The 25,901-nt window shown below is 45.4% G+C and overlaps 1 protein-coding gene and 1 non-coding gene across 3 annotated transcripts in view; one reads left to right on the top strand and one right to left on the bottom strand.

Annotated features, from left to right (window-relative positions):
• UBE3A (ubiquitin protein ligase E3A) overlaps window positions 1-25,901 on the top strand; it is a 224,120-nt gene that overhangs the window by 176,045 nt on the left and 22,174 nt on the right. For both annotated transcript variants that reach the window (XM_033948634.1, XM_033948635.1), the window contains exons 7-9: window positions 1,149-1,313; window positions 12,200-12,355; window positions 12,477-12,550. In XM_033948634.1, coding sequence (XP_033804525.1) covers window positions 1,149-1,313; window positions 12,200-12,355; window positions 12,477-12,550 — 395 coding nt within the window. The remainder of the gene's footprint in view (window positions 1-1,148; window positions 1,314-12,199; window positions 12,356-12,476; window positions 12,551-25,901) is intronic.
• Window positions 9,526-9,632, bottom strand: LOC117363228. The gene has a single exon (XR_004540002.1). It is a non-coding gene; the product is annotated as a U6 spliceosomal RNA (small nuclear RNA).

The raw sequence follows: 25,901 nt of genomic DNA, 5'->3' as shown, positions 1-25,901 counted from the left end.
CAAGTGGGCAAATAACACTAATAGGGAATGGTTGTTAATGCGATATAATCATTGTAGGGAGAATGGGAGTATGACACTTATTCTCCCTCATTCTCAGCAACAGTTTTGGAACTTGGAACTCTCATATTTCTTCTTGAAGAGAGATCCTCCCCCTTCTAATACCTGTTTGACAGATACGAAGAACCCAGACATCTGGCAATGCATACTTGACTGAGCTAGAAAGCAGGCTAGACTGAATGTATGATGGGAAGGGCTTCAAGACTGATGCGTCTCTCTATTAAAATGCTATCAGCATACAAAGAACCTATTACTTTTGCATTTTTCTCTAAAACAGGGTTGAGAGGCAGAGCAGAAATAGGTATATACTGCCTTTGTATCGCTCCATGGTGAGGCCTCACCTTGAGTATTGCATTAAAATTCTTCTCACTTTATCTCAAGAAAGATATAATGGAACTAGAAAAGGTTCAAAGAAGAATGACCAAGATGATAAAGGGGATGGAACTCCTCTCATATGAGGAAAGACTAAAAAGTTAGAGCTCTTCAGCTTGGAAAAGAAACGGTTAAGAGGAGATATAATTGAAGTCTAAAAATCCAAAGTGGTGTAGAATAGGTACAAGTGGATTGATTTTTTTTTTTTTTTTACTTCATCAAAAATGACAAAGACTAAGAGGACACTCTATGAAGTTACAGGAAACTACTTTTAAAACCAATAAGAGGAAATATTTTTTCACTCAGAGAATAGTTAAGCTCTGGAACGTGTTGCCAGAGGTTGTGGGTAAGAGCAGTTAACATAACTGGTTTTAAGAACAGTTTGGACAATTTCCTGGAGAAAAAGTCCATAGTCTGTTATTGAAACAGACATGGGTGAAGCCATTGCTTGCCCTGGATTAGTAGCATGAAATGTTGACACTATTTGGGGATTTGCCAGGTACTAATGACCTGATTTGGCCACCATGATGTTGGGCTACTGGGCTAGATGGACTAGTGGTCTGACCCAATAAGGCTGTTCTTATGTTAGGTTCTTATGTCAGGTTTGGAAGCAGAACCCAAGTGTTCAAGACTGATGTGCCTCTCTACTAGAATGAAGATTATCAAGGTAAGAACCTAATCTATCGTTACTCGTTTAAGTGGATCCTTTCTTTTGTTAGGTTTTATACCAGAGTTTAAAAGAGCTGCTTGAGTATGAAGGTAGTGTGGAAGATGATATGATGATGACTTTCCAAATATCTCATACGGATTTATTTGGCAATCCTATGATGTATGATCTAAAGGAAAACGGAGATAAGATACCCATCACAAATGAAAATAGAAAGGTAATACTAAATAGCACTTATTTCTCCAAACAGTTTTGGTGCTTTTATAAAGTTTAATTTTTAAAAGTGCTAAAATTTGTAAATTTCATGAGCAATATTGGTGGATCCTGGATATTCCCAGTTTGTTGTCATATTTGGCTACTAAAATAAATTTCTTAAATATTAATTGTGATATACCAGTGAAACTTAAAATTGCCTTTTTGGTAAGCTCACAGGATTTTGTATCATATACAACTTTAATATCTTGCACTGATGAAAATATTTTGTACTTTAGCTCATACTGAGTCTTCTCCAGTTTGTATGATTAAGATTGGCAAAATAAACACTGTTAAGAGAAATTGATTTCATATAAATTTGTACCTTTTCTACATGTTATTATCCTATATAATAATACCCTTAGTGCGCATGCGCACTTCAATCTTCGTGGCTCCGTACGTCCGTAGCTCTGTGGCCAGCAGAGAAATGTTGGAGAGTGTGGCATATGTGCGTTCGGCACGTTGGGAGCGTGTGTGGCATGTGCACATGTTCTGAGCTGACATTGGAGAGAGAAGGAGGCGGTGGCGACCGAGCTACAGAGCTTGGGGAAGGAAGGCCACAACCACTGCCGCTCCCTGGTCGCACGGCCTTCTCCTCTGCCTCCACTCTCCCCTCTGGGTGAATTTCAGTTCGTTGGGTGGGTCGAGGATGAGGATTTGTTGGAGGCTTGTGGCGCTGCTGTACAGGGGGTGGGGTGGGGGGCGGCCAAAGGAAGTGGAGCGGGGCACAGGTGGGGAATGGGAGGGAGGGAAAGAGACAGAAAGACAGACAGAAACAGACGGCGGCCAAGGAGAGAGAGAGAGAAAGAGACAGAAAGACAGACAGACACAGACAGCGGCCAAGGAGAGAGAGAGAAAAAGAGACAGAAAGACAGGCAGACAGACACAGACGGCGGCCAAGGAGAGAGAGAGAATAAGAGACAGAAAGACAGACAGACACAGACGGCGGCCAAGGAGAGAGAGAGAAAAAGAGACAGAAAGACAGAGACACAGACGGCGGCCAAGGAGCGAAAGAGACAGAAAGATAGACACACAGACGGCGGCCAAGGAGAGAGGGAGAGACAGAAAGACAAACAGCAGCCAAGAAGAGAGAGAGAAAGAGATAGAAAGACACACACACAGAGCGACAGAAGGAGACAGATAGACAGCGGCCAAGGAGAGAGAGAGAGAGACAGAAAGACACAGACAGTGGTCAAGGAGAGACACAGAAAGAAAGAAAGACAGACAGCGGCTAAAGAGAGATAGAGATAGAATGAAAGACAGACAGCTGTCAAGGAGAGAGAGAGACAGAAAGACAGACAGACATATCTATTCTAGCACCCGTTAATGTACAGGGCTTAAAGATTAGTTGTGTTAATAATTTAACTCGTGTTAAAAAAAATTAATGTAATTAACTGCTCTCCCCCCAACCCCCACCTCCTTTGCGGCCTACATTTTGGTTTATATCTCTCTTCTTTTTCCTCCCAGCTCCACCTCTTACCATCTCCCTGCACTCCGGCAGCTCCCTCTTCCCTGCACTCTCCTTTTCCCCTGTCCCATACATTCCCTGTAACTTGCCTTGACCATCGCTACCCTAAAAGCAGCCTGCTTCACAAGGAGACCTAAAGCCTCTCTCTCTCTCTCTCTCTCTCTTTCTCTGTGTATCATCAGAACAGGAAGTTCTGTTAGGCAAAACTTCCTGTTGCCAACACTACTAAGAGAGAGAGATTTCAGCAGCAGTGGTCAAGGCAAGTTACAGGGGCAGGGAGAAGGAGAGTGCAGGGGAGAGGTAATAAGAGGTGCTAGTAGAAAGAAAGAGAGGGAGAGCAAAATACATACATCGAAGGAGGGAGGGGGAAAAGAGGATGAGTGAGAAATTTATCCTGAGGTGGAGCAAAGAGGCAGAGAACGGATTCCTAGGGAGGGGAGGAAAGGAAAAAGGTAGAGAGACAGGAGGAGATGGAGCCTGGGGAGATGATGCCCAAAGAGGGGAAGGGAGGGAGGGGAGAGATGAGATGGTGCCTGAGAAGAGGGCAGTACAGCCAATCACAGAGTGGCGCGACCAGGCAGGAAGTGCAAAGGTTGCGCTCCTGTGTTGTGCGTTGCTCTTCTAAGACAAAGGCAGCTGTCCAGGAGACTGCGCTGGACCACCGCCACTAAAAAAGGTACAGGGGGAGGAGGGGCGCAGTGTATTCGGTCCATAAGACGCACACCCTTTTCCACCCCCTTTTTCGAGGTGGAAAAAGTACGTCTTATGGTCCGAAAAATACAGTATTTGTTTAGGAAATACTTGACTGAGCAATTAGCTTAAAGTATTGGTGCATTGCTGTTTAAATTAGATTTATTCCCAGGGATTGTCTGGTCTCTTGAGTATAATCCACATAGAATTTATTGATCAATTGTGGAATATAAGAACATTTGTAATGAACAATATATATGGTATATATGTATATAAATACATGTTTTTAAAAAAAATAGGGGTTTCATCTTAATTTCCTCTGACTAAATCATAACTGTTTTAACTATGCCCATAAAGAATCTGATAGACTGGGAAAGCCTTAGTTAACCAAGTCATAAATATGAGTGGGTATCATTCCCTGGCTTTTAACAAACCATTATGCAGTGCAATGTTGATCCATTATATAATTGAAAATAAGAGTGGAGAAGTAACCTTATGGCTAGAGCAGCGGACTGAGAGCCTAGGAAGCTAGATTCCTAATCCCATTGATACTCCTTGGGATTTTGGTTAAGATATTTAACCCTCTATTACCTCAGGTACGAACTAAGGGCTCTTTGTACTGACCTACAAAAATGTATGCAGGGTATTGTCCATTTCTATGAAATTTAGGTAAAAGATGTATTTGAGTTTGTAGGTGCAAATCGAAAACAGAAAACCAGTCAGACAGTAATTATTCTGAACTCATGTGCTAGAAATATGAGTGCACCTTTTGTACCCCATGATTCTACTATGGCTGCCTTACTAGAAGAATAATGCCAGTATGGGATTATATAATATTTATTAGATAAATTCTTAGACTGCAACAGATCCCTTCCTACTTTCAATTCAGGGAACACTAAAGACATCTATTCTCACTGTAATCAAGACATGAACTTTACATTAACTGATCCTTGATGTTACTGCTATAAATCCTTATTAATCTTATGTAAACTGCATTGATTCCTTGCTGATAATTGCAGGGTATAATAAACATTATGATATGATATAATCAGAGGGAGCAAAATCAGGATGCTGTAAAATCTGAAATCTCAGTCTCCAAATGGTGTTAAGAGTTGAGGTGGCCATATGAGGGCAAGCATTTTCATGAAGGAGAAGAATGCCTTCAGACAAAAATCCTCTGCAACGACTCCGTATTTTTGGCTTCAGCTCCCCCTCCAACATTGCACTGAATCGGGCACTATTCACTTTCACCCTTTTCCAAAATTGGTCTATTCAAATCCCAGAAGAGAGTGAACAGGACCTTTCCAGCAGAGGGTTGAAACTTGAACAACAACTTGACTGGAGATGATGTGTGATGCTCATAGCGATGCACCCAGGTTTTGTCTCCTGTAATGATACATGCCAGGAAGCTTTCTCCTTCATCATTATACCACGCCAAAAATGTTGTGGAAGTCTGCACACTAATCACACAACTTGTGATGCTTGAGAACCTTCATGATAGTGGTATATGCAGATCCAATACAATACTGACATCCAATTCCCTGGCCAGAACTTCTAAAGAAATGCACCTGTTTTTACGAATAATGGTGTTGGCACAACCCACCTTCTCATCAGTGAGGGCCATGCTAGGATGACTGGAGTGTTCCTCATCAGGCATTGATGATTGCCCATTTTTAAATGCATCTACCCACTCGTATACTCTTCTCTTGCCAAGGCAGGCATCTCCATACTGTTGCACCATTCTTCTATGAATTTCACCAGATTTCACACCCTCCAACTACAAAGATCTGATAACTGCTCTCTGCTCCTCTACCATGCAAACAGCTAAGGGCGCTGCCATTTTTTTATATGGTGCCCTATTGATTAAGCACACCATGCCATCTATTGGGCAGAATCATCACTTCTAAGAATGTAGCTTCCCTGCACAAGAGTTTGAAATGCCAGGACACATACACACACACACATACTAGTCTTTAAGCCCGTTACATTAACGGGTGCTAGAGTAGATGTCTGTCTGTCTTTTTTTTTTCTTTGTCCTTGGACCCTGTCTGTCTGTCATTTTTTCTGTCAGTGTCTCTCCCTATGTCCTTAGTGCCCCTAGTGCCTCCTTCCCATGTCCTTAGTACCCCTTCCTACTTCCTTAGTGCCCCCCAGTACCTCCTTCTTGTATCCATAATGCCCACAGTGCCCCAGTCCCTCCGTACTGTGTCCTTAGTGCTCCCAGTGTCTCCTTTCTATGTAATTAGTGCCCCTAGTGCCTCCTTCCTGTGTCCTGGTTCTCAGCCTGTTTGCTCTATTGGGCTACTCTTACCTTAAGTTTAATGTAGAGAATGATACGATGACAAAATTCATCACCGTTCCCGTCCCCGCGGATAACCGCGGGAAATAATCCCATGTCATTTTTTAGTATCTATTTCAGCCTCGGTCCTTCTACACCAACATTCTTCAAAGCAAAGCTTGAGGGTCAGTGGTTATGGCCATTCATACTCTGATTCTTCCCTCTCTCTTTAAAGAATGACATGAAGATTGTTTACCGCGGTTATCCGCGGGGACGGTAACGGTGATGAATTTTGTCACCGTGTCATTCTCTAGTTTAATGCTTCGAACATTAAACATTAAGCTAAAAGTAGCTACAGTTCCAAGATGAGTGAGATAAATAGTGTAAACCATTTCCAGGAGCTGACAACAAACCGTGACTTATTTCTCCCTTCAGCTCCTTCAATTAGCAGCTCTGGGGCTACTCAGCTGAGTACAGTATTCACCTCATAAATCAAGGGGGCAGAAGATTCAAAGCTCTCCTTCTCACCCAGGCTAAAAGCTTAGTCTAGAAATCCTACATCTGTGCCTCACTTAGTTTACGCAAGTTGGAGATTCTTTCATAGAATAAGTTCATTTATGAGCAGATCCGATTATTGCATTCTTAAATAAAAGCACAGCTCAGTACTCAGGGTAGGAATGGTCTGGCCGACTCCCTTGCCGGAGTTATTTTTCAGTTTAAAGGTGCCGCGGCGGCTCCTCTAACGATCCCCACCTGCATTAGAAGTCTTCTCTGAAGCAGGTGCGGCTCGTGACAGGAGCCGGCCAACTGGCAGTTGAAGTCGGAGCTTCGGTCTGGCCTGCTCCTTGCTCGCCTTGCAGTATTGTATTTTTTAGTTGAAAGATGCGGCGGCGGCTCCTCTCATGATCCCCGCCTGTGTCGGAAGTCCGACGCAGGCGGGGATCGTGAGAGGAGCCACCAGCGCATCTTTCAACTAAAAAATACAATACCGCAAGGCGAGCATGGAGCAGGCCAGACCGAAAAACAGGAGGAAAAACAGAACCCTAAACGCACATGCGTACTCCTACCTGCGGGGCCCTACATCTCACGGAAAACGGACGCACACAGGTGGGAGTGCGCATGCGTGGCTTAGGGTTTTATTATATTAGATATATATATAGTGTTATCAGATATATCTACTTTATGTGTGTATGTATATATAGTACCATATATACTCGAATATAGGATGAGATTTTTGGACCAAAAAAATGGCCCAAAAATTGGGGTCTTGTCCTATATTCGGATCATCACCTGACCTCCCCCCTCCCCAACTTGGTGCAGGCCTCTGAAAAGCCAGGACAGGAGAGATCCCTGCAAATAATTTTTTTTACCCCCATGTACCTTTACTGCTATCCCCCCCGCACCCAGTACCCCCTCCCTGCCAGGCTCTGCACTGCACCCTGTCCCCCCTCCCTGCTAGGTTCTGCACCCTGTCCTACCTTTTTTGCTACCCCCCGATAGCTTTTTAGTTATCCCTGGTGGTCCAGCAGTGTATGGGCAGGACTGCACTCCTGCCCTTTGTACCTCCTTAGACTCACCGATTGGGGCTCATGGCACTGTGTCGCTAGCAGAATGGCTGCCACCAGTTCTCATGGGACCTGGCGGCAGCCATTCTGCTAGCTGCGAGGGAGTTCGAGAAGCTAGCTCCTGCGTGCTGTACACCCCGAGCGGCGAGTCAAAGGAAGTGCGCAGGGCAGGAGCGTGGTCCTGCCCATACACTACTGGACCACCAGAGATAACTAAAAAGCTATCGGGGGGTAGCAGAAAAGGTAGGACAGGGTGCAGAACCTAGCAGGGAGGGGGGACAGGGTGCAGTGCAGAGCCTGGCAGGGAGGGGGTACTGGGTGCGGTGCAGCACCTGGCAAGTAGTGAGGGGGGGGCTGGTTGCATAGCCTGGTAGGGAGGGGAGGGGGGACAGGGTGCAGTGCAGAGCCTGGCAGGGAGGGGGTACTGAGTGCGGTGCAGCGCCTGGCAAGTAGTGAGGGGGGGGGCTGGTTGCATAGCCTGGTAGGGAGGGGGGCTGGCTACAGAGTCTGGTAGGGCAGAGAGGGAATGGGGCTGGGTGCCAAGCCTGATAGGGAAGGGGGCTGGGTGCAGAACTTGGCAGGGAGGGGGGCTGAATGCAGAGCCTGGCAGGGGAGGGCGTGAGGGAGGGGACACTGGGTGCAAATTCTGGCAGGGTATGGTACTTGAATATTAAGTCCCCCGTCTTATATTCGAGTCAACCATTTTTCCTCCTTTTTGGGGGAAATGGGGGTCTCGACTTATGATCAAGTATATAAAGTAAGTATATCTACTTCAGGGGTCTCAAAATCCCTCCTTGAGGGCCGCAATTCAGTCGGGTTTTCAGGATTTCCCCCAATGAATATGCATGAGATCTATGTGCATGCACTGCTTTCAATGCATATTAATTGGGGAAATCCTGAAAACCCAACTGAATTGCAACCCTCAAGGAGGGACTTTGAGATCCCTGATCTTCTCTATGTGTGTATGTATATATAGTAAGTATATCTAATAACATTAAGTATTTACAAAATATATTTGTTATGCTACATTTCCTGAGAAGATATCATAAACCAACAACTATATCAGCCCTTAGCCAGCAAAGTACATGTGACTGACTAAGTGGAAGCTTCTCAAAATTTAAACATGCCTTTAACGTGTTCGCTAAACCGGTTCCAGCCTGTTTAGCGCGCATATATTTTAGTGGCAAATTATCAAAACTGCTTACCATGGTCTTTTCCAAGTTTCCTAGCAGTCTCCGATTCTGCTATGCAAATGTAGTACATTGAGGTCATTAATATTAAAATAAGCAGGGCAAGTGATTCTCTTATCATCTCCGAGTGATTCCCTAACCTCATGCCACATTTGCAACCAAAATTTGCTGACAAGTCTGAGCTGTTGTAGCCTTACTTTTGATCAGTGCCTGAGTGCTGATTGGCTCAGGCACTGACAAGAAAGTAAGGTTTGACAACTCAGACCCCCCCCATGCAAATTTAAAACAAATAAATCAAAGATAAGCAGGAGAGATGCCCGCTCCCTCCTGCCATGTTGTACAACCCCCCCCCCCCCCCCCCTCCCGGCAGCGGAAGGGATGCCCACTCCCTTCTGTCACCATCATACAACCTCCTGACACCCACCCCTGGCAGCAGGAGAGATTCCCAGAACATCGCACAGTCGCTAACAATTCTACCCCTTTGCAGCGGGAGGTTTGCCTCTGATGCCCCTGATGACCCCTTCGTCCTTACCTAACTTATTGACAAAGTTCAGCCGGAGGGACACCTACCTGCTCCGGATGACAGGCCTGCCTCTTAAAAAATGGGCTTGCCCCTTCCCGGTGCATTCTTGGATGCGCAGGGGAGGGGCCTAAGGCCCTTCCTAGAAATATCTGTATATAATATGTAAACCGCTTTGATTGTAACCACAGAAAGATGGTATATCAAGCCCAATCTCCTTTCCTTTTTATTTTTACATCCTTAAAGTTTGTAGGATATTTCTCATGGGTTTGCCATAGCCAGGTGCCTAATTTATTCCTGGATGCAGTGACATGTGAGAAATCCCTCCTCCCCCCTCCAAAAAAAGCATCATTTGCACATTGGTGTGAAAAAATTAATGTAAGCCTCTTTGATTCCTCTTGCCTGGTGGACTAGTGGACTCGATAGCCACATGCCAGAGTTAGGGATAGAGGTTAAAACTTTTTTTTTTTTAATGGAATACTTCATGAATTTGCATGACACTCCTGCACAGCAGCCATGCTAATCTTTTCTTTATCATTCCAATTTTAGTATACGTGCTGCTTAAGTGAGCAAGGGACTAAAACATTTTAACTACTCCCCTTCCTCCCCGAAGCTCTGTCCCTTCCAAATTAAAAGACTGACCCACTCCTCTCTCTCTGGCATTTCAGTTCACCCCAGGGAGTGTGGGGGGCAGGACCCATCTTCACTCCTATGTCAGCAGCTGATTACAGCCCTCCCTCCATATTTGCATGGGTTAGGTGCAGAGCTGACCCATGAATAGGGAAAAATTGCAAATAAGTTTTTGGGCTGGCTCTGACCCACCCCGCCTCCCTCCTGTGGTGACGCGGGGCAGGAGCGATCTTCCTATGCTCCTGCCCTGTGCAGAGCCGTCATCAAAATGGCTGCCATGAGTTCCCGTTCGGGCAGCCTGCAAACAAAAGAAAAATAGAACAAAAAAAATTGTGAATAATTGAATTCACAAATAGGGAAATTGCGAATCCAGAGGGAGAGCTGTATATTGAAATGGCATTGGCTAGATGAAGAGGGTGGCCTGCAATTGTGGTGAAGATGGAGCTGTGTGCCGCCAGAAGAAGAGGGCAGGAAGTGACTGCAGCACAGAAAAGAAATCTAGCTGCCACAGTCATACTGAAGAAATAGAGCTGGCTTAATAAGTAAGAATAAAATTGAAGGGTAAGAAGAAGTGAGTACAAAAGGGAGTGAGTGCAGGGGAGCAAATGCAAAGGAGGGCAGAGGTGGAAAGTAATGACTGCAAGGGGGAGAATGAAGTGCAAGATAGGAAGGAATAGAAGATAGGCGAGAGGGAGCAGATGACAGACTAACGGGGACAGAAAGGGTGCAAAAACTTGGAAGTGGGAAAGAAAGAACATTTCCACCAGCTCTTCTCACTATCTTCCAAACAACTTCCCATACTCTGAATCCCCATAAAATATGTCAAAATTTGCTTCCTCCAGTCATCTCTCACACAGACAACAGATTTGCAAGATATTCTCATGGCAGAGTATATTTACATGCACACACATGATCACTGTCAAGACATAAATTCACATAGGACGAGTCACAGCACATGAACTCTTTACAGTTGCCCAAACCCAACAAGAAAAAAGCCCAGGAGAACAGAGGATATACAGTCGTGAAAAAATTAGGACACCCCATGAAATATTCAGTTCTTTCTTAAGAAATGTTCACATATCAATGTCAAATCTTTTTTTATTTATCTCTGGAAAAGAAAGTGATGTAATTACAGGTAAACAACAAACATTTTCCTTGATTTACTCATGAAACAAAAGATATTCACAAAAATGTGTATTCTAACTGAGGAATAAATTATGACACCCTACACCAGGAGTGTCAAACTCAAATCACATAAGGGGCCAAAATCTAAAATACAGGCTAAGTCCAGGCCGGATTTTTTATTAAGATACTTACCCCTCTTTGCTGACGCACAGCGTGGGCCCCAGTGGCAGCGGCTGCTCCAACGCTCACAAGACTTCTTTGAGCGTCGGATCATTCACCGCCGCTGCCAAAACCCACACTGCACGCCAGCAAAGGAGGGGATTAGTCTTAGTAGAAGTATAGGGATACAACCTCTCCATCCCCACGCCGGCTACAAAATAAATTTTTAAAAATCTGTATATTCAGGGGAACACAACATTAGCTGGCAAAATGCAAAATTATTGGCTGCCATTTCATATCTGGGTTTGAGAAGGTATAAATGGCTATTTCTGCAGACCCTTTGTGGGAAAGGGGTGGATGGAAGTGACCATAGCAGTAGATTGGTGTCTGAGAGTAAAGGAAGGATGACATGATACCTCCAGCAGCAGAATGAATCTGAGAGTCAAGAGGGAAAAGACTGCAGTGCCAGATTATGGATAAGAAAGGACTTCATGTGATGGTGAGCCTCATGAAGTAAATAAATGCAAAAAAAAAAAAAAAGTCCATGTTATTTTTTAAAGAAGTTGCTAGAAGAGAAACACAGTAAAATTGGATCCTTGTATTTAATTTAAAAATTTGAAGTTATACTTACACACCCACATTACTTAGCACTAGCAATTTGTCCTGATATTCATTGAAAGATTTATGTGCTTGAAATATTCTATCCTACTTTTAAAAACTAGTCATTTAAGGTCTTCAGGAGCACAGACATAGGGTTTTCATCTTTCCCTGCAAATTGTTATTTGAGTGTTTATATACAAAATAGATTGACCCATGCTCATTTTAAGACAGTTATCTACATAGCTATTTTTGAAAGCATGGTAAAAGAATGCTTTGTATACATCTGTTCTTTTCTGAGTTTGTAAACCAGCTGCCATTTAAAGATAGGAGGCAGTAGCAGAATTTTAAATTAAAGGTTTAAAAATTATTTTAAATAGAGTAAGTATTAGTTTATACTTAATTTTTAATGACAAAAGTAGAAGCATCAGGGTTTTTTTCTTGAGCAACTTTGCTTTGAAAGTTGAAGGAATGATATTTATTTTAATAAAGTACCACATTGTTTTGGAATACTGAATTTCATAAACTATCACCTGTTGAAGTGTGTTAATGTTCTTTTTTGTGTCATAAAAATTCCTCTTTGCACTTACTTTATTTTTCTTGTTTTTATGGGGATTTGTTTTCTGTAGGAATTTGTCAGTCTGTATGCGGAGTACATTCTCAACAAATCGGTAGAAAAGCAGTTTAAGGCCTTTCGAAGGGGTTTCCACATGGTAACCAATGAATCCCCTCTGAAGTATTTATTTAGGCCAGAGGAAATTGAACTGCTTATCTGTGGAAGTAGGGTAAGATTGATTCACTGGAAAATGTTGTTGCTATAATGTACGATGATGTCATCATAAAAATAATGTATGATGCCAAAGGATTTATTATGGGAGATGTGAAAATATTTTATTTCTATTTAAGAATCTAGACTTTCAAGCATTAGAAGAAACAACTGAATATGATGGTGGCTATGCCAGAGATTCACATATTATTAGGTAAGGATGAGTTTATTTGTCTAAGAAAAACAAACACTTCTGCTGTATCATGTGAAATGTGTGTTTATTTCTAATTCACCTATCTTTATTTTAAAAAAGGCTCTGCATAGTATAGAACAGTGTTTCTGAAGTCAGTCCTAGAGTACTCCCTTGCCAGACAGGTTTTCAGGCTATCCACAATAAATATGTGTAAACTTGATTTGCATACACTGCCTCCATTAGATACAAATTTCTTTCATGCATATTCATTGTGGGTATCCTGAAAACCTGACTGGCAAGGGAGTTCTCCAGGACCGACTTGAGAAACACTGGTATAGAAGAAGCTTAAAGATACAAATACAGTTTATAGTAGACTTTTCCAAGTTCACTTTTTTGAAGACTGCAAACAGAGCAGTTTTCAGGATATCCCTAATGGATATTACTTCTGTGGAAATTCTGCACAAAATCTAAATTCTGCGAAATTCTACACTGTTTTATCTGTAGAATTTTTTGCACTGAAGTGTATGCTTTCTAGTTATGCTTAAAAACAATGATACTAAAACCACATAATAGGTTTGTAAACTTAAGTGTAGCTATAAAAGTGTGTCACCATTCTTGAGAACTTTAAGGGTGAAGAAAATAGAACTTTTGCACATGAAAGAGGAGCTGGACTTCGGTATGATAGTATATGAAGATCATAAGCTGGCCAAAAAGGTTGACAAGGTGACGGTGAAAGCTAGAAGGATGCTTTGGTGCATAGGGAGAAGAAAAAAAGGAGATATTAATGCCCCTGTATAAGACTCTGGTGAGACTTCATTTGGTGTACAAAAGATAAACAGGATGGAGTCAGTTCAGATGAAGATAACTAAATGTCTACTTCATAAGGCATATTGGGACAGACTTAAAGATCTCAGTACACATACTTTGAAGGAAATGCGAGAGAGGGGAGATAGGATAGAGACGTTTAAATACCTACGTGGAGTGTTCATTGTCCGTTCCCACTTTTTCTTGTGTGTATAAATACGCATGATGCAGGTCTCTCTTAGTTGAAAGAAAACTCCAGAGTGAGAGGGCATAAGATGAAGTTAAGAGGTGATAGGCTCAGGAGTAATTTAAGGAAATATGTTTTTTACAGAAAGGGTGGTCGATGTATGGAATAGTCTCCCAGTAGAGGTGGTGGGGACAGATTGTGTCTGAATTCAAGAAAGCGTGGGATAGGCCTGCAGTGTTCTTCCCAGAATTTTTTTCCAGCCGGGTGGCATGAAAAAGTAGCCGGGTGGGGCGGAATGGGGAAATTTGGTGGTGGAGAAAATTAAATGTGCACTATTTTTATTAGTTAATTATTAATTATTTTCCAATAGGACTTCCTTTTTAAGGTTTGACACTTAGGCAGTGTTCCAGTAGCATTTAAGCCACCCTTGGAAAAAAGTAATGCAGATGCTCTTATACCGAATAACTATTGGCCAGTATCAACCTTCCATTCTTTCAAAACTACCATACTTGAGAGAGTGCTATTCAACCAACTTCAAACTCATGTTGAATCAGTTAATGCTTTGCATCCTCTGATAACAATTTTGCCACAGCAAATGCACTGAAGCCCATAGGAATTGAATGGACTATAGTGCATTTGCTATGGGAGAATCGCTACTGTGGCTTTGTAAAAGGGGCCCTTACTGAGTGAACTTCATAGTCACCTAGACCAGTGTTTTTCAACTTCTTCAAGCCAAGTACACCCTAAGTCTAACAAATATCAACCAAGTACCCCAGCCCAAGCTCCGCCTGTGACCCCACCTCCATTAAAATAGTACTAATTGTAATACAATTTCTTCCATTCATTTTTCATGTACACACAATATACCATATTTTTCGCTCCATAAGATGTACCTTAGATTTAGAGGAGGAAAGCCCAAGAAAAAAATATTCTGAACCAAATTGTGCCTCTGAACCCAGCAACCTAGAAAAATAGACAAATATACTGCAGCAGACAGAGTTTGATCATTAAATTGAAATCCTACCTTTGGTGATTTTTGGTTGCACTAGATAGTTTTTTCTTACTTTCTTTCCTTTCTTACTTCCTCAGGCCCAGCAATTGTCTCTTTCTATTCCCTCCCTCCCTCCCTCCCTTCCTCCTTCCTTCCTTCCTGAGTTCTTGCCCCCTCCCCCTCACTGCCCTCCAGCCTTTGACCTTCCTCCCTCCCACACCGAAGCCTGCATGCCTTCCTCCCTGCCACGCCAATTCTTCCTCCCTGGTCCGCCAAAGACACTGCCACCACTGCAGAAAGACCCCTCCGAGCTCCACCACCCCTCCCTCCCCTGGAACCAGACTTTTTAGCAGGCACCATAAGGAGCACAAAAAACCCCTGGTAAACCCCCAACCTACCAACACCTCACTATCCCAAATAACCAGAGGCTCACCTCCCAGGCCATATACAAGTGCACCTAGCACACCTGCATCAAGCTACATCCCCCCCTCCCTGAACACACACACACACCCCTGAACTTGCCACAGGAAAGATCCTCAAGGCCCCACCACAGGAACTGCAGCAATTCCCACCTCTCAGGAGCCCGAAGATCCCTCCACAGATCAAAAGCTGGCTCCTCTGACCAAAACAAGGCTCCTGCACTCCTGGACAGCAACACACTCAAAACGAGGCTCCTGCAATTCTGGACCTCTGAGCACACCCAATGCCGCTGCCAACACAGCAGCGGCTGACTCCTGCTGCCAACTCTGCTGCCGACTCCTGCTGCCAACAGGGCAAGCGGCTGACGACTCCTGTGTGCAACTCCACAGAAGGGCTGGCAGCTTGCAATCAGGCCCACAGGCCTTCTTCCGACGTCAATTCTGACATTGGAAATAAGGTCTGGCCCAGCGATTGGCTGGCCTGGACCTTCTCTCCAATGGAAACTGACATCGGGGCAAGACTTGTGGGCCCGATTGCACACCGCCGGTCCTTCTCTTCCTTCCTGCAACGGCGAGCAAGTAAGAGGGCGGCGAGGAGATGGCGGGTCGCGACTAGCAGCAACAGAACGCCAGGGGGGCCCCCCCCCGCGGAGGTGTATTCGCTCCATAAGACGCAATCTTATTAATTCATAATGGTAACCACAAAATTAAAAAAAACAAAAACCCGCAAAGCACACTATATGCTGAGAAAATGTTAATTATCATTTACATTTGAGGGGGTTTTCAAAGAGGTCAAGGCAGATATGCAGTCAGTAACAACTATAGAAATAGACAAATTTAGTGCCAAAATAAAGACAGCAGATTATATATTCTCAAAACTGACACATTTTGATCACTAAATTGAAAATAAGTTCATTTTTTCTACCCTTGTTGTCTGGTGATTTAATTAGTTTCTGGTTGGACTTCCTTCTGACTGTGCATCCAACATTTCTTTCTTTCTGCCTCCTGCATGCTTCCTCTCCTCCCGACCTCATTCCCTTCCGCAACCAACATCTCTGTCTCTCCATGAGTCCAACTTTTCTTCCTCTCTCCTCCACCCCTATTGGCAAAATGTCTCCCTCTCTCTCCTTCCTCTGTTATGATCTTGCATCTCTCAGTTCTTCCTCAGGGACTCTCCCCCTCTGTCTCTTCTGTCTGCACTTCCCATAATCCAGCATCTGCTCCTGTCTTTCCACTTTGGTCCAGGCTTCTCTCTCATCTCTCTCAGTCTTTCTTCTGCTTACAAACCCCTCCCCCCAGTGTCCAGCATTTGTTCTCCTTTCTTCCAGGTCTTTCTCTGCCTCTCTTTCTCTCTTTCCTTCCTCCCTCCCTCCTTGGTCCAGAATCTTTCCATCTCTCTGCAGTCTCTCTCTCTCTTCCCTCTATACACCCACAAGTCCAACATCCACCCCCCTTTGTTTCAGGTTTCTTCCTCTCTCTATCTTCCTCCTGCTAACATTTTGAATCCTCCCACCTTTGCAGCAGGGGAGGGAATGAGAGAGAGGAGAGACATGTTGCCAATGGGGGCGGAGGAGAAAGGAAGAAAAGTTGGACTCATAGGAGGGACTCCAGAAATACACAGATTCACAATACAGGTTGTCCAAGTAGAAAGGGAGAACTATATTAACCTATTACAATTAGGTAAAAGAAAGTCAACAAAGTAGATGAGCAGAGATGATATACTTTTGTACATCTAGGCAATGGCTAGTGATAAAAGCTTTCAGGATTACTGCTGAAACAATACAAAAATACTGGAACTTTTGGGCCTTTAAGCTCTCTCCACCCAAATACTATATCGAGCCACCTTTAAGAACCAACATTTAGAGTCCAGAGCCTCAAGACAAGAAGGATATCTGAGTACAAATTCAAGATTTGAGTCCCAGCCTCTCATACCCACTAATTTTCTACACTAAAGCCTCCTGATGAGGATACTAATAAGTGGGACTCGGGACACAGCCTTCTGTACCTCAAAGAACTTGTGGTTGTTGTGGAAGCACATTCTACTGGGAGAGAAATTGAAGACAGCTTACCCCACATCCCCGACGCTTTCCTCCAGGGCAGCCAACACCGGAGGCACTGGCATCTTCCCCAGAAAGCGATGCGGTATGATAGAGGCTAGGCGGGAGAATGCACAGCGCTCCGCTAAGGTAAAAAATATTATGGCGGGAGCGATACATTCCTCCAGTCAAAATTTGCCTCTCATTGCTGCTGCTCTTCCTATTGGCTGAGCTGATCGCAGCCTTACCTCCACTGCTTCCCACCCCCAGCTGTGCCGGCCGCTTCTTGAGGACCAACCGGCGAGAGCCGTACAGACCCCAAAACAGGGAACTTGTTTGTGTTGCAGTTGCAAAGACAGTGTGGGAGAGACGCCCTGAGGGAAGGAGATGTAGCATAAGAAAATGCTGACACGGAACTTTTTTTCCCCCAAATTGTTGCTTACTTAAAATGTTACTTACTAATTGGAGGAAGACAGCCAGGTGTTCACCTAAATTAGCCGGGCAGAGTGCCCGGCTAAAAGGCTCTAGGGAGAACACTGGGCCTATGGTGATCTCTTAGGGAAAGGAGATAGTGGATGGGCAGACTGGATGGACCATTTGGCCTTTGTCTGGCATCATGTTTCTAGGTCTTACATAATAGGGGATCATCAGATAAGTAAATCATCTGTCCCATAGTCATCTGTCCCGTAGTCATCTGTCCCAGTTTTAATTCCTGCAGAGTCCAATTATAAAGTGATAAGTAAAAGAAAGGAAGCTACATTTTCAGTGCATATAATCTTATACTGTACTTCAGAAAAAATTATTCAAAAGTCTGTGGCCCCCTATAAATGTGAACCACAAAAGTAATGCTTCACAGAATCTCAAATCAAAACTTTAAATAAAGCACAGTCAAATCTCAAGAGAAAAGCTCCATTTTCATCCTTCCTTCAATTCAGAGAATCAATTTTATGTATGTAATCAAACTTATTTTCCACTAATCCTGCTTACAGTAGATCTCCATGGATCACATATTACAACAGATAAAATAATGATGAAATCCAAGTTTCCAAGTTTATTAAGAACTTGATATCCTGCTTATCACAAAAATGTCTAAGCAGCTTACAATTTTAGGTCTAGGGGTAGAGGAATGTGTCAGACATGACATAAATGTGAGAGAAGAGGGGAAAACTACAATGTTTAAAAAGGATGGTAAGGTTGGGTAAAACGAGAGGGATGGTCTCAGTGTCCAGTCAATCATGCTCAAAGATGTAAAAACACATAAAACAACCAGAATTCAACAATCTCTTTTGGCTGCCACCTGAGTTTAAAAAAAAAAAACAACAACAATCAAAATGCCTATAAACTGTTGTGAAGGTCTGATTTATCTTAAATGAACCCATCAGAAATTTACTCAGATATCAATGTGATAATTCCCCTGTTTTGCGTGATAACAGGGGGAATCATCACATTGATATTTGAGTATAGTCCTTAAGAAAACAAACAAAAAGGAAAAAAAGTCTTTGAGGACCACAGTGCATCATTTAATATGTACCTCTGTGGTGTTTACTACACACAGAAACCACCCAAAAATCAAGTGATATTGTTTGTTGACTTTTTTTGGCCTTGACTCTTCATTGTTAGGGCAGAAAATAAATGCAGATTAAGAACATAAGAATAGCCTTACTGAATCAGACCAATAGTCCATCTAGTCTAGTATCTCTTCTTCACGGAGGCCAATCCAGTCACAAGTACCTGGTAAAAACCCAAATAGTAGCAGCATTCCATGCCACCGATCCAAGGCAAGCAGATTATTGGGGATAGCAAAAATACAGCATGATCTTCAATGATGCAGACTACATATTAACTTGGAAGTACAAAGCGAGCCTTGTGCTGTTCATTAATATTAGATCAGATATCTAAAGATGCCTTCATTAAACTCTAAACACCACTTGTAAACTCAAAGGTAAGTTCTTGAGAGTGTCATAGAAAATTTTCATTCTTGTATGCTGATATTCATGCAGCATGTCTAGACTTCTGTAGTTTAGGCATTATGATTGAAGTACACTTCTCCTTCCATATTTGTGGGGGTTAGGGACAGAGCCGCCCCACGAATATGGAAAAATCATAAATAACTTGCCGACTCTGACCCACCCCTGCCACACTCCTGCCTCTCAGACTTTTCCACACCTGGTGGTCTAGCGGTGAAGTGGGGCAGGAGCGATCTTCTTATGCTCCTGCCCCACGCAGAGCCATCAACAAAAATGGCTGCCGTGAGTTTCCATGGTCTCATGAAACTACAGCGGGAACTCACGGCAGCCATTTTTGTTGATGGCTCTGCACGGGGCAGGAGCATGGAAAGATTGCTCCTGTCCCGCTTCACCACTAGGCCACCAAGTACAGTGTGGAGAGGTCCAGGAGACAGGGGGTAGGTCAGTGTTTAGAAACTCGTGAATTTGGAGTGAGAAGTATACATAGTTTTGAGTAATATTATTTCTGATCTCAGTAATATCTAATAATTTTACTATTATCACCATTGACTTGGTGCCTTTTACTTTACTGTACTTAAAATGTTCCAGAGGTTCTGGTGGAAAAATTCTAATTAAAGATTTTTCATAGATATATTGCCTTCTTCTCTTTAGTTTCTGTGACCTGCACCCCCGATCACTTGTCCTCTCCCATCGGTTCTGAACTATCTTCTGCACTTCTCTAACTCTGATCTCAAAACTACCGTATTTTCACGTAGATAACGCGCACCCGTGTAAAATGCGCACACGGGTATAGCACGCGAAAAACACAATTTTATGTACAGAAATTTTTATATACCGCGCACACCCGTATACCGCGCATGCTGCCCGACTCTCCTTTCGCCCGCCCCGACTCTCCTCTCCCCCTTGAAGTCCTGTCCCCACCCTGAAAGCCTGATGCCCCCCCCCCGACGTCCGATTCACCCCCCCCCCGCAGGACCGCTCACACCCCCCCCCCCCGAAGGACCGCTCGCACGCACTCCCACCCGCACCCCCACCCTGAAGGACCGCTCGCATCCCCACAGCCTCCCGACCCCCCCATCATGTAGAAGCTCCTACCGGTGTCCTGCTGCTTCCTCTTGGCGGTCCCGACTCCCCGACACGATCGGGGCAAGAGGGAGCTCAAGCCCTCTTGCCCCAGCCAACCGCGGCACCCCCGACACGATCGGGGCAAGAGGGAGCTCAAGTCCTCTTGCCCCAGCCAACCGCGGCACCCCCGACACGATCGGGGCAAGAGGGAGCTCAAGCCCTCTTGCCCCCCCGACTCCCCGACACCATCGGGGCAAAAGGGAGCCCAAGCCCTCTTGCCCCGCCGACTCCCCAACTCCCCGACAATATCGGGCCAGGAGAGAGCCCAAGTCCTCCTAGGGGGTCCTTGGGCACATGGTTGGGTTGGGCCCATGTGCCTCAGGCCCCGCCCCCAGGTGGGACCTAAGGCTCCCGGGCCTATTTTGATTGGCCCAGGGCCTTAGGCCCCACCAGTAGGCGGAGCTTTGGGACGGATGGGCCAATCCGGCCTCATTCCGTCGTTGGCTGCCTGCCGGATAGGCAGGTTTGGCTCCCGTCTGTCCGGTCAACTACACAAAGGTACGGGGAAGGGGGGTGGGGGTGTCGTGGGGGTCGGCCAGGGGGGTCGCGGGTCGGCTTGGGGGGCGGTCGGAGGTTCTTGGGGCGGTCGTTGGGGGGAGTGGGGTTTGCGTCGAGGGCAGGAGGGCCTGGGATCCCTCCTGCCCGTAATGTAGTGCGGGGTGGGGGTAGGGGGTCGCCGTGGCCAGGAGGGTTTGGGCTCCCTCCTGGCCCAAACAACTAGCGGGGGGGGTCGCCAGGGCCAGGAGGACTTGGGCTCCCTCCTGGCCCGATATTGTCGGGGAGTTGGGGAGTCGGCAGGGCAAGAGGGCTTGGGCTCCCTTTTGCCCCGATCGAGTCGGGGGGGCAAGAGGGCTTGAGCTCCCTCTTGCCCCGATCGTATCGGGGGTTCCGCGGTTGGCTGGGGCAAGAGGGCTTGAGCTCCCTCTTGCCCCGATCGTGTCGGGTGTCGGGACCGCCAAGAGGAAGCAGCAGGACACCAGTAGGAGCTTCTACATGATGGGGGGGGTCGGGAGGCTGTGGGGGTGTGAGCGGTCCTTCAGAGTGGGGGTGCGGGTGGGAGTGCGTGCGAGCGGTCCTTCGGGGTGGGGGTGCCGGTGCGTGCGAGCGGTCCTTCGGGGTGGGGGGTGAATCGGACGTCGGGGGGGGGGGGGAACTATGTAAAAAAAAATTTGTACAACACTCTCACGCATATAACGTGCAAGGGTATGCGCGGTACGTAAAAAGCACGTATAACGCGCGCGTTATATGCGAGAAAATACGGTACTTCAATTAGAGTTCATCACAGTGCTATAAATGCTTTCCATACACTGCTGGACAAAAAGCTTTTTTCAGTCCATCTTCTAGTTTCCAGATTCATTAAAAGCCTTTATCATACAAAACCACCATTCAAACCTCCTCCAGTTGCTTGTGGTTCTCGATGTTATCGTTCCACTCTAGTGAAGCCTCCCTTTGAACCAACTGTGTCTTCATCTCTCAAGTAGTATTTCTCATATCTCTCACATCTGCATGCTAAGTCTTGAACTCCAAGCACTTGTGTCAGATCCACCTTATACATCATTCTACCATGATAGGGTGGTTCTTCACACATCCTAAGTTCCTCCTGAAAGTTGTCTCAGAATTTCATCTTAGCCAATCTATAGTGCTTCTTGTCTTCATTCCAAGACCACATTCTCACCCTGTTGAAGCTGCACTCCACACATTGGACAGTAAACGTGCTGTTCCTTATTACTTGGGTCAGACCAAACCTTTCAGAACTTCCAATCAGCTGTTTCTGTCATTTGATCCTAAAAGAGCTCCTTATCACTAAGAGAACCATCTGCACATGGCTGGCAGATTGTATCTCCTTTTGCTATGATCAGGTTGGGCTTATGCTTGAAGGCCATGTCACTGCACATAAAGTTCAAGCAGTAGCTCATTGTGAATAAATTTTCTCTGGTTCTATCAGTTTCCAGACCTCCCAGGTTGGTTCAGGTCTTCTCCGGTCACTTTCAACTCGTGGTAACTTCCAGTCACTCAGCTCCTTCTAGTTGCCCGGTCATTTGGCTCCTGGCCACTTCCAGCTCCTTTGGTCACTATCTGCCACTCTGGTCACCACAGGCCAGTTCCCTTGGCCATACAAGATAGGTTCACCCTTAGCCACACTCGTGGCTAGTCGAAGATACGAGCCAGGCAGTGAAGGCATGGTTGCCTTGGTGCAACCCTATCCAAAGACAGGTCTTCTTTAAGCCTTCCTTCCAAGACCCATGATAGGCATACTTCTGCACAGGATCATGGCACACCAAAACCTGGTTGATCTAGCAGCACCAGTTTGATCGAGGAAACCATAGTATACATCTACAAAGGGATCAAAGTCTCAGACTTCGATGTCATTCCTGGCTGCTCACACAGGGCCAGTTGGCCTGCAGAATCCATAACACTTTGGTCTTATTGCATGGTTCTTTAGGCACGGCGCTAGTGTATAAAAGTTATTTGGACTGACTGGTTTCCACCCTTCTTAGATGTAGGAAGAAGGCAACTATAGCCGCATGTACGAAAACTTAGAAGTGCTTCCAGACTTGGTGAACTCAGATGAGTGAGGACCAGAGCCCTGCACCAGTCTCAGTGGTGCTCGCCTTCCTGCAGGAAGGTCTGGAAAAAAGCCTAGCGGTTGGTTCTTTGAAAGTTCAGATTGTAGGGCTCTCGTGTTTTGGGTCTAGGGTTAAGAGCACCATAGCCGCACATCCAGATGTGGACAGGTTTTTAAAGGGTGCTTTGTACCTCCGTCCTCTGACGCAACAGTCTTTTCCTGTATGGAGCCTTAACTCTGGTCCTCCGGGCTTGCTAGAGCATCCTATGAACCTCTGAAACAAGCTTCTCTGATGGACCTTACCATCAGAACGGTGTTTTTGGTGGCGATTACCTCAGAATTTCAGATTCAGGTGTGGTCTCACACATAGTCCCATCTTTCTTACCGAATGTGGTTTCCAGCTGCCACATCAACCAAGAAGTACGCTTGCCTGCCTTCACTCCCTCGGGATTGAGATAGAGTGATCAGGTGTTAAAATTGTTGAATGTATGCAGGCTCTTACTGCGGTATTAGGAAGTTTCGAACAAATTTCAACTGTCATATCATCTGTTTGTATTGGATGCACTGGTGACAGTGGTCAGAAAGGCAGTTCTAGTGCAATGTGTCTAGTGGTCCTGAATGCTAGGATTCTGTATCTCAACTCACAAGCTCCTTGCAGAAAACTGTCAAATGATGGTTTCAACTCTGCCTTCTTCCCAGAGAGCTGCTGCTGCCCCCTCAGTTTGTTTTCTGCAAGCAAGTTGCTCAGATGTACTTTTGATATGTTCTGCGGTTTTATTATTTTCTGGTATTTTTTTTTCAGTGTTTGTTTGGAGGCTTGATGCCCAGAGATTCCCACTTGGACCCCATGGAAGAAGATGCAGACCTGTGCTGTGGAGGTCTGCTGCTAGCAGGATCAGCCCTTGGGGACACCTAGCTAGCCAGCCTGCTTTTATTTTTTTTTATTTACTCAGGAGCTTGAGCGCAGGCTGTTTGGCTCCCTCCCGACTCAGCCAGGGCTAATGGGCAGGCTGTGTGGTTCTCCCCCCTTGCCGGTGAGGTTTTCTAGGGATTGAGGCTCAGTCTGATCTCGGTTCAACTGGCAGCCAGAAAACTAGGTTCATCCAGCGAATCTGTGAGGCAGACTTCTTCTCTGTTAATTCCAACTGAAATCCTATGCTTAGGCAGGCAAGCAGGCTCCACATGGCACAGTGAGTAAGGCTATTATAGACTATGGGGAAAATGGGGGGGGGGAGTCCAAAACTAATTTTTGAAGGTTTCTGCAGCCAGAGTCTAGGTCCCCCCACTTCTAAAACCCCTTTCCCTGCATTTTTTTTTAAACTTTCAGAGAAGTCCCCATGGGCCGTTTTTGGCATGAATTTATTGGCAGTGGCCATCTTCAATTTTAAACAACCTTGATTTTGCTTAAAATCAACAGAGATTAACTCTGCAGGCTTTCTCACCACTATATCATGCCAGGTTTGTGCTGGCTGGCTGGGGAGTGTCCATGTCCCACATAATGGAGGTTGAGGGGAAGGGGCAGGAGCCTTGGGCTCAGCCTCATCCAAGTCCTCCAGGACTGAGGATCTGCAGGAGGTGCACTCCCAAAGGAAATGACCCTTTCCAGGCCCCACCTCCAAAGGTGATTTGGCCAAATGCAGTTGCGTGGGTGAGGTGGAGCCCTGGATGACCAGCAGGGGTTTCCTGCCGGGGTCTTCTGAACTCTTAGTACAAGGCTTCACTCCACATTTTGTGAGCCTTATGTGGAATGTCTATTTAAACTGCCGAGGGTCTATAGCGTCTCTTTGCAATGAACCAGTGACAGTGGCACAGGGGAACTCCCCTCATGCACCCCATCCAGACGAGGAAACAGACCTGGAACAGGAGGGTACAGTCTTTTATAGAGTGAGAGGGAAGAAAGTCCAATTCCATGCTACTTTTGTCTCAGGATGAAGTTTCTCTTGCAGAGTCTTCTCCTTGCATTAGACCAGCAGTCAAAAGGCAGTGACAGCCCTAGATCTGGGGGAAGACCCCACAGTGCACCATCCTCTGCGCATTATTTCTGCCTAAGCTGCGAGAATTAAAGCTGGAAGTCCCTCCAGCTTCCTTGTCTCAGTGCTCAGTTAAGAGCAGCTATGTAACTCCAGCCACGTTCTTTTCCTCGCATCTAGACATCACCAAACTGGTCACGGACCACTGGGATTCATCAGAAGGGTCCATGCCAGTGGCTACTAGACTATGACCAAGTTTCATCTGATGGCACTAAATTTTCATCAGTTCTTAGTTCAGCTGAAGGTGGATTTGCTGATGGCGCAGGTCACCAAATCAATCTTGCCTAGTGAAGGAGCTGTGATAAAGGATACTCTGGACCACAAAGTGGACTTACACCTCAAGCAGCAATTTGAAGCTTTGGCTCTTGGTATTAAAGCTCTTCAGGATTGGTGGTCCTATTTGTGCCCAATTGGCCTCACAGACCATGGTATGCAGGCCTGGTCTTTCTCCAGAGAGACAAAGGCCTCAGACTATCTGTCCAATGGATCTTTTCACTCAGGGACCAGTCCCTATTGAGAATTCAGAACACTTCGGGCTTACGGCATGGCTCTTGAGCAGGCGGCCCTGATGAGCAAAGTTTATTCAGATGTGATCATCACCATGTTGCTCAGAGCTAAGCAACCATAGATAGTGGCAGCCTATGCTAAAGCCTGGAAGTCCTTTCAGTGCTGATGTGCAGGGAAGGATATAGAGCTTTCAGTAGTCCTGGACTTTATGCAGGAGGGTCTTCAGAAGGGGCTGTTGGTAGGATCACTGAAAATGCAGATAGGCCTTTCCTGTTTCCAGGTTCATTAAAAGGGCTCTGTGGTTACACCCTCCGGTGCATTCCCCTTTCCCTTTCTGGATCCTTAACATCATGTTGCAAGTTCTCAGTACAGCTCTGTATGAGACCTTTCCTTTTGGATCTTACAGTCAGGACAGTGTTCCTGGTGGCGACTACATCCAACCTTTCACATCAGTCAGGAAGTCCATTTACCCACCTTTCACCCTGCGGGGTTTAAGGAAAAGGATAAAGAGCGTTAATTTGCTGGATATCAAGTGAGTGCTTCTCTGGTTCCTCAATCACCAATGCATTTTGCCTATTGGATCACCTTTTTGTTTTGAACAGGCATGTCAATAAAGGTAGGTTGGCGTCTCAAGCCTCGATTTTCAGATGGATTAAATTGGCTGTTTTCTCTGCATATCTGGAACATAAGAATATAAGAATTGCCGCTGCTTGGTCAGACCAGTGGTCCATCGTGCCCAG

Source organism: Geotrypetes seraphini, chromosome 6, assembly GCF_902459505.1.
Source record: "Geotrypetes seraphini chromosome 6, aGeoSer1.1, whole genome shotgun sequence".
NCBI lineage: Eukaryota > Metazoa > Chordata > Amphibia > Gymnophiona > Dermophiidae > Geotrypetes > Geotrypetes seraphini.
This window is presented reverse-complemented; position numbering and strand designations above follow the sequence as displayed.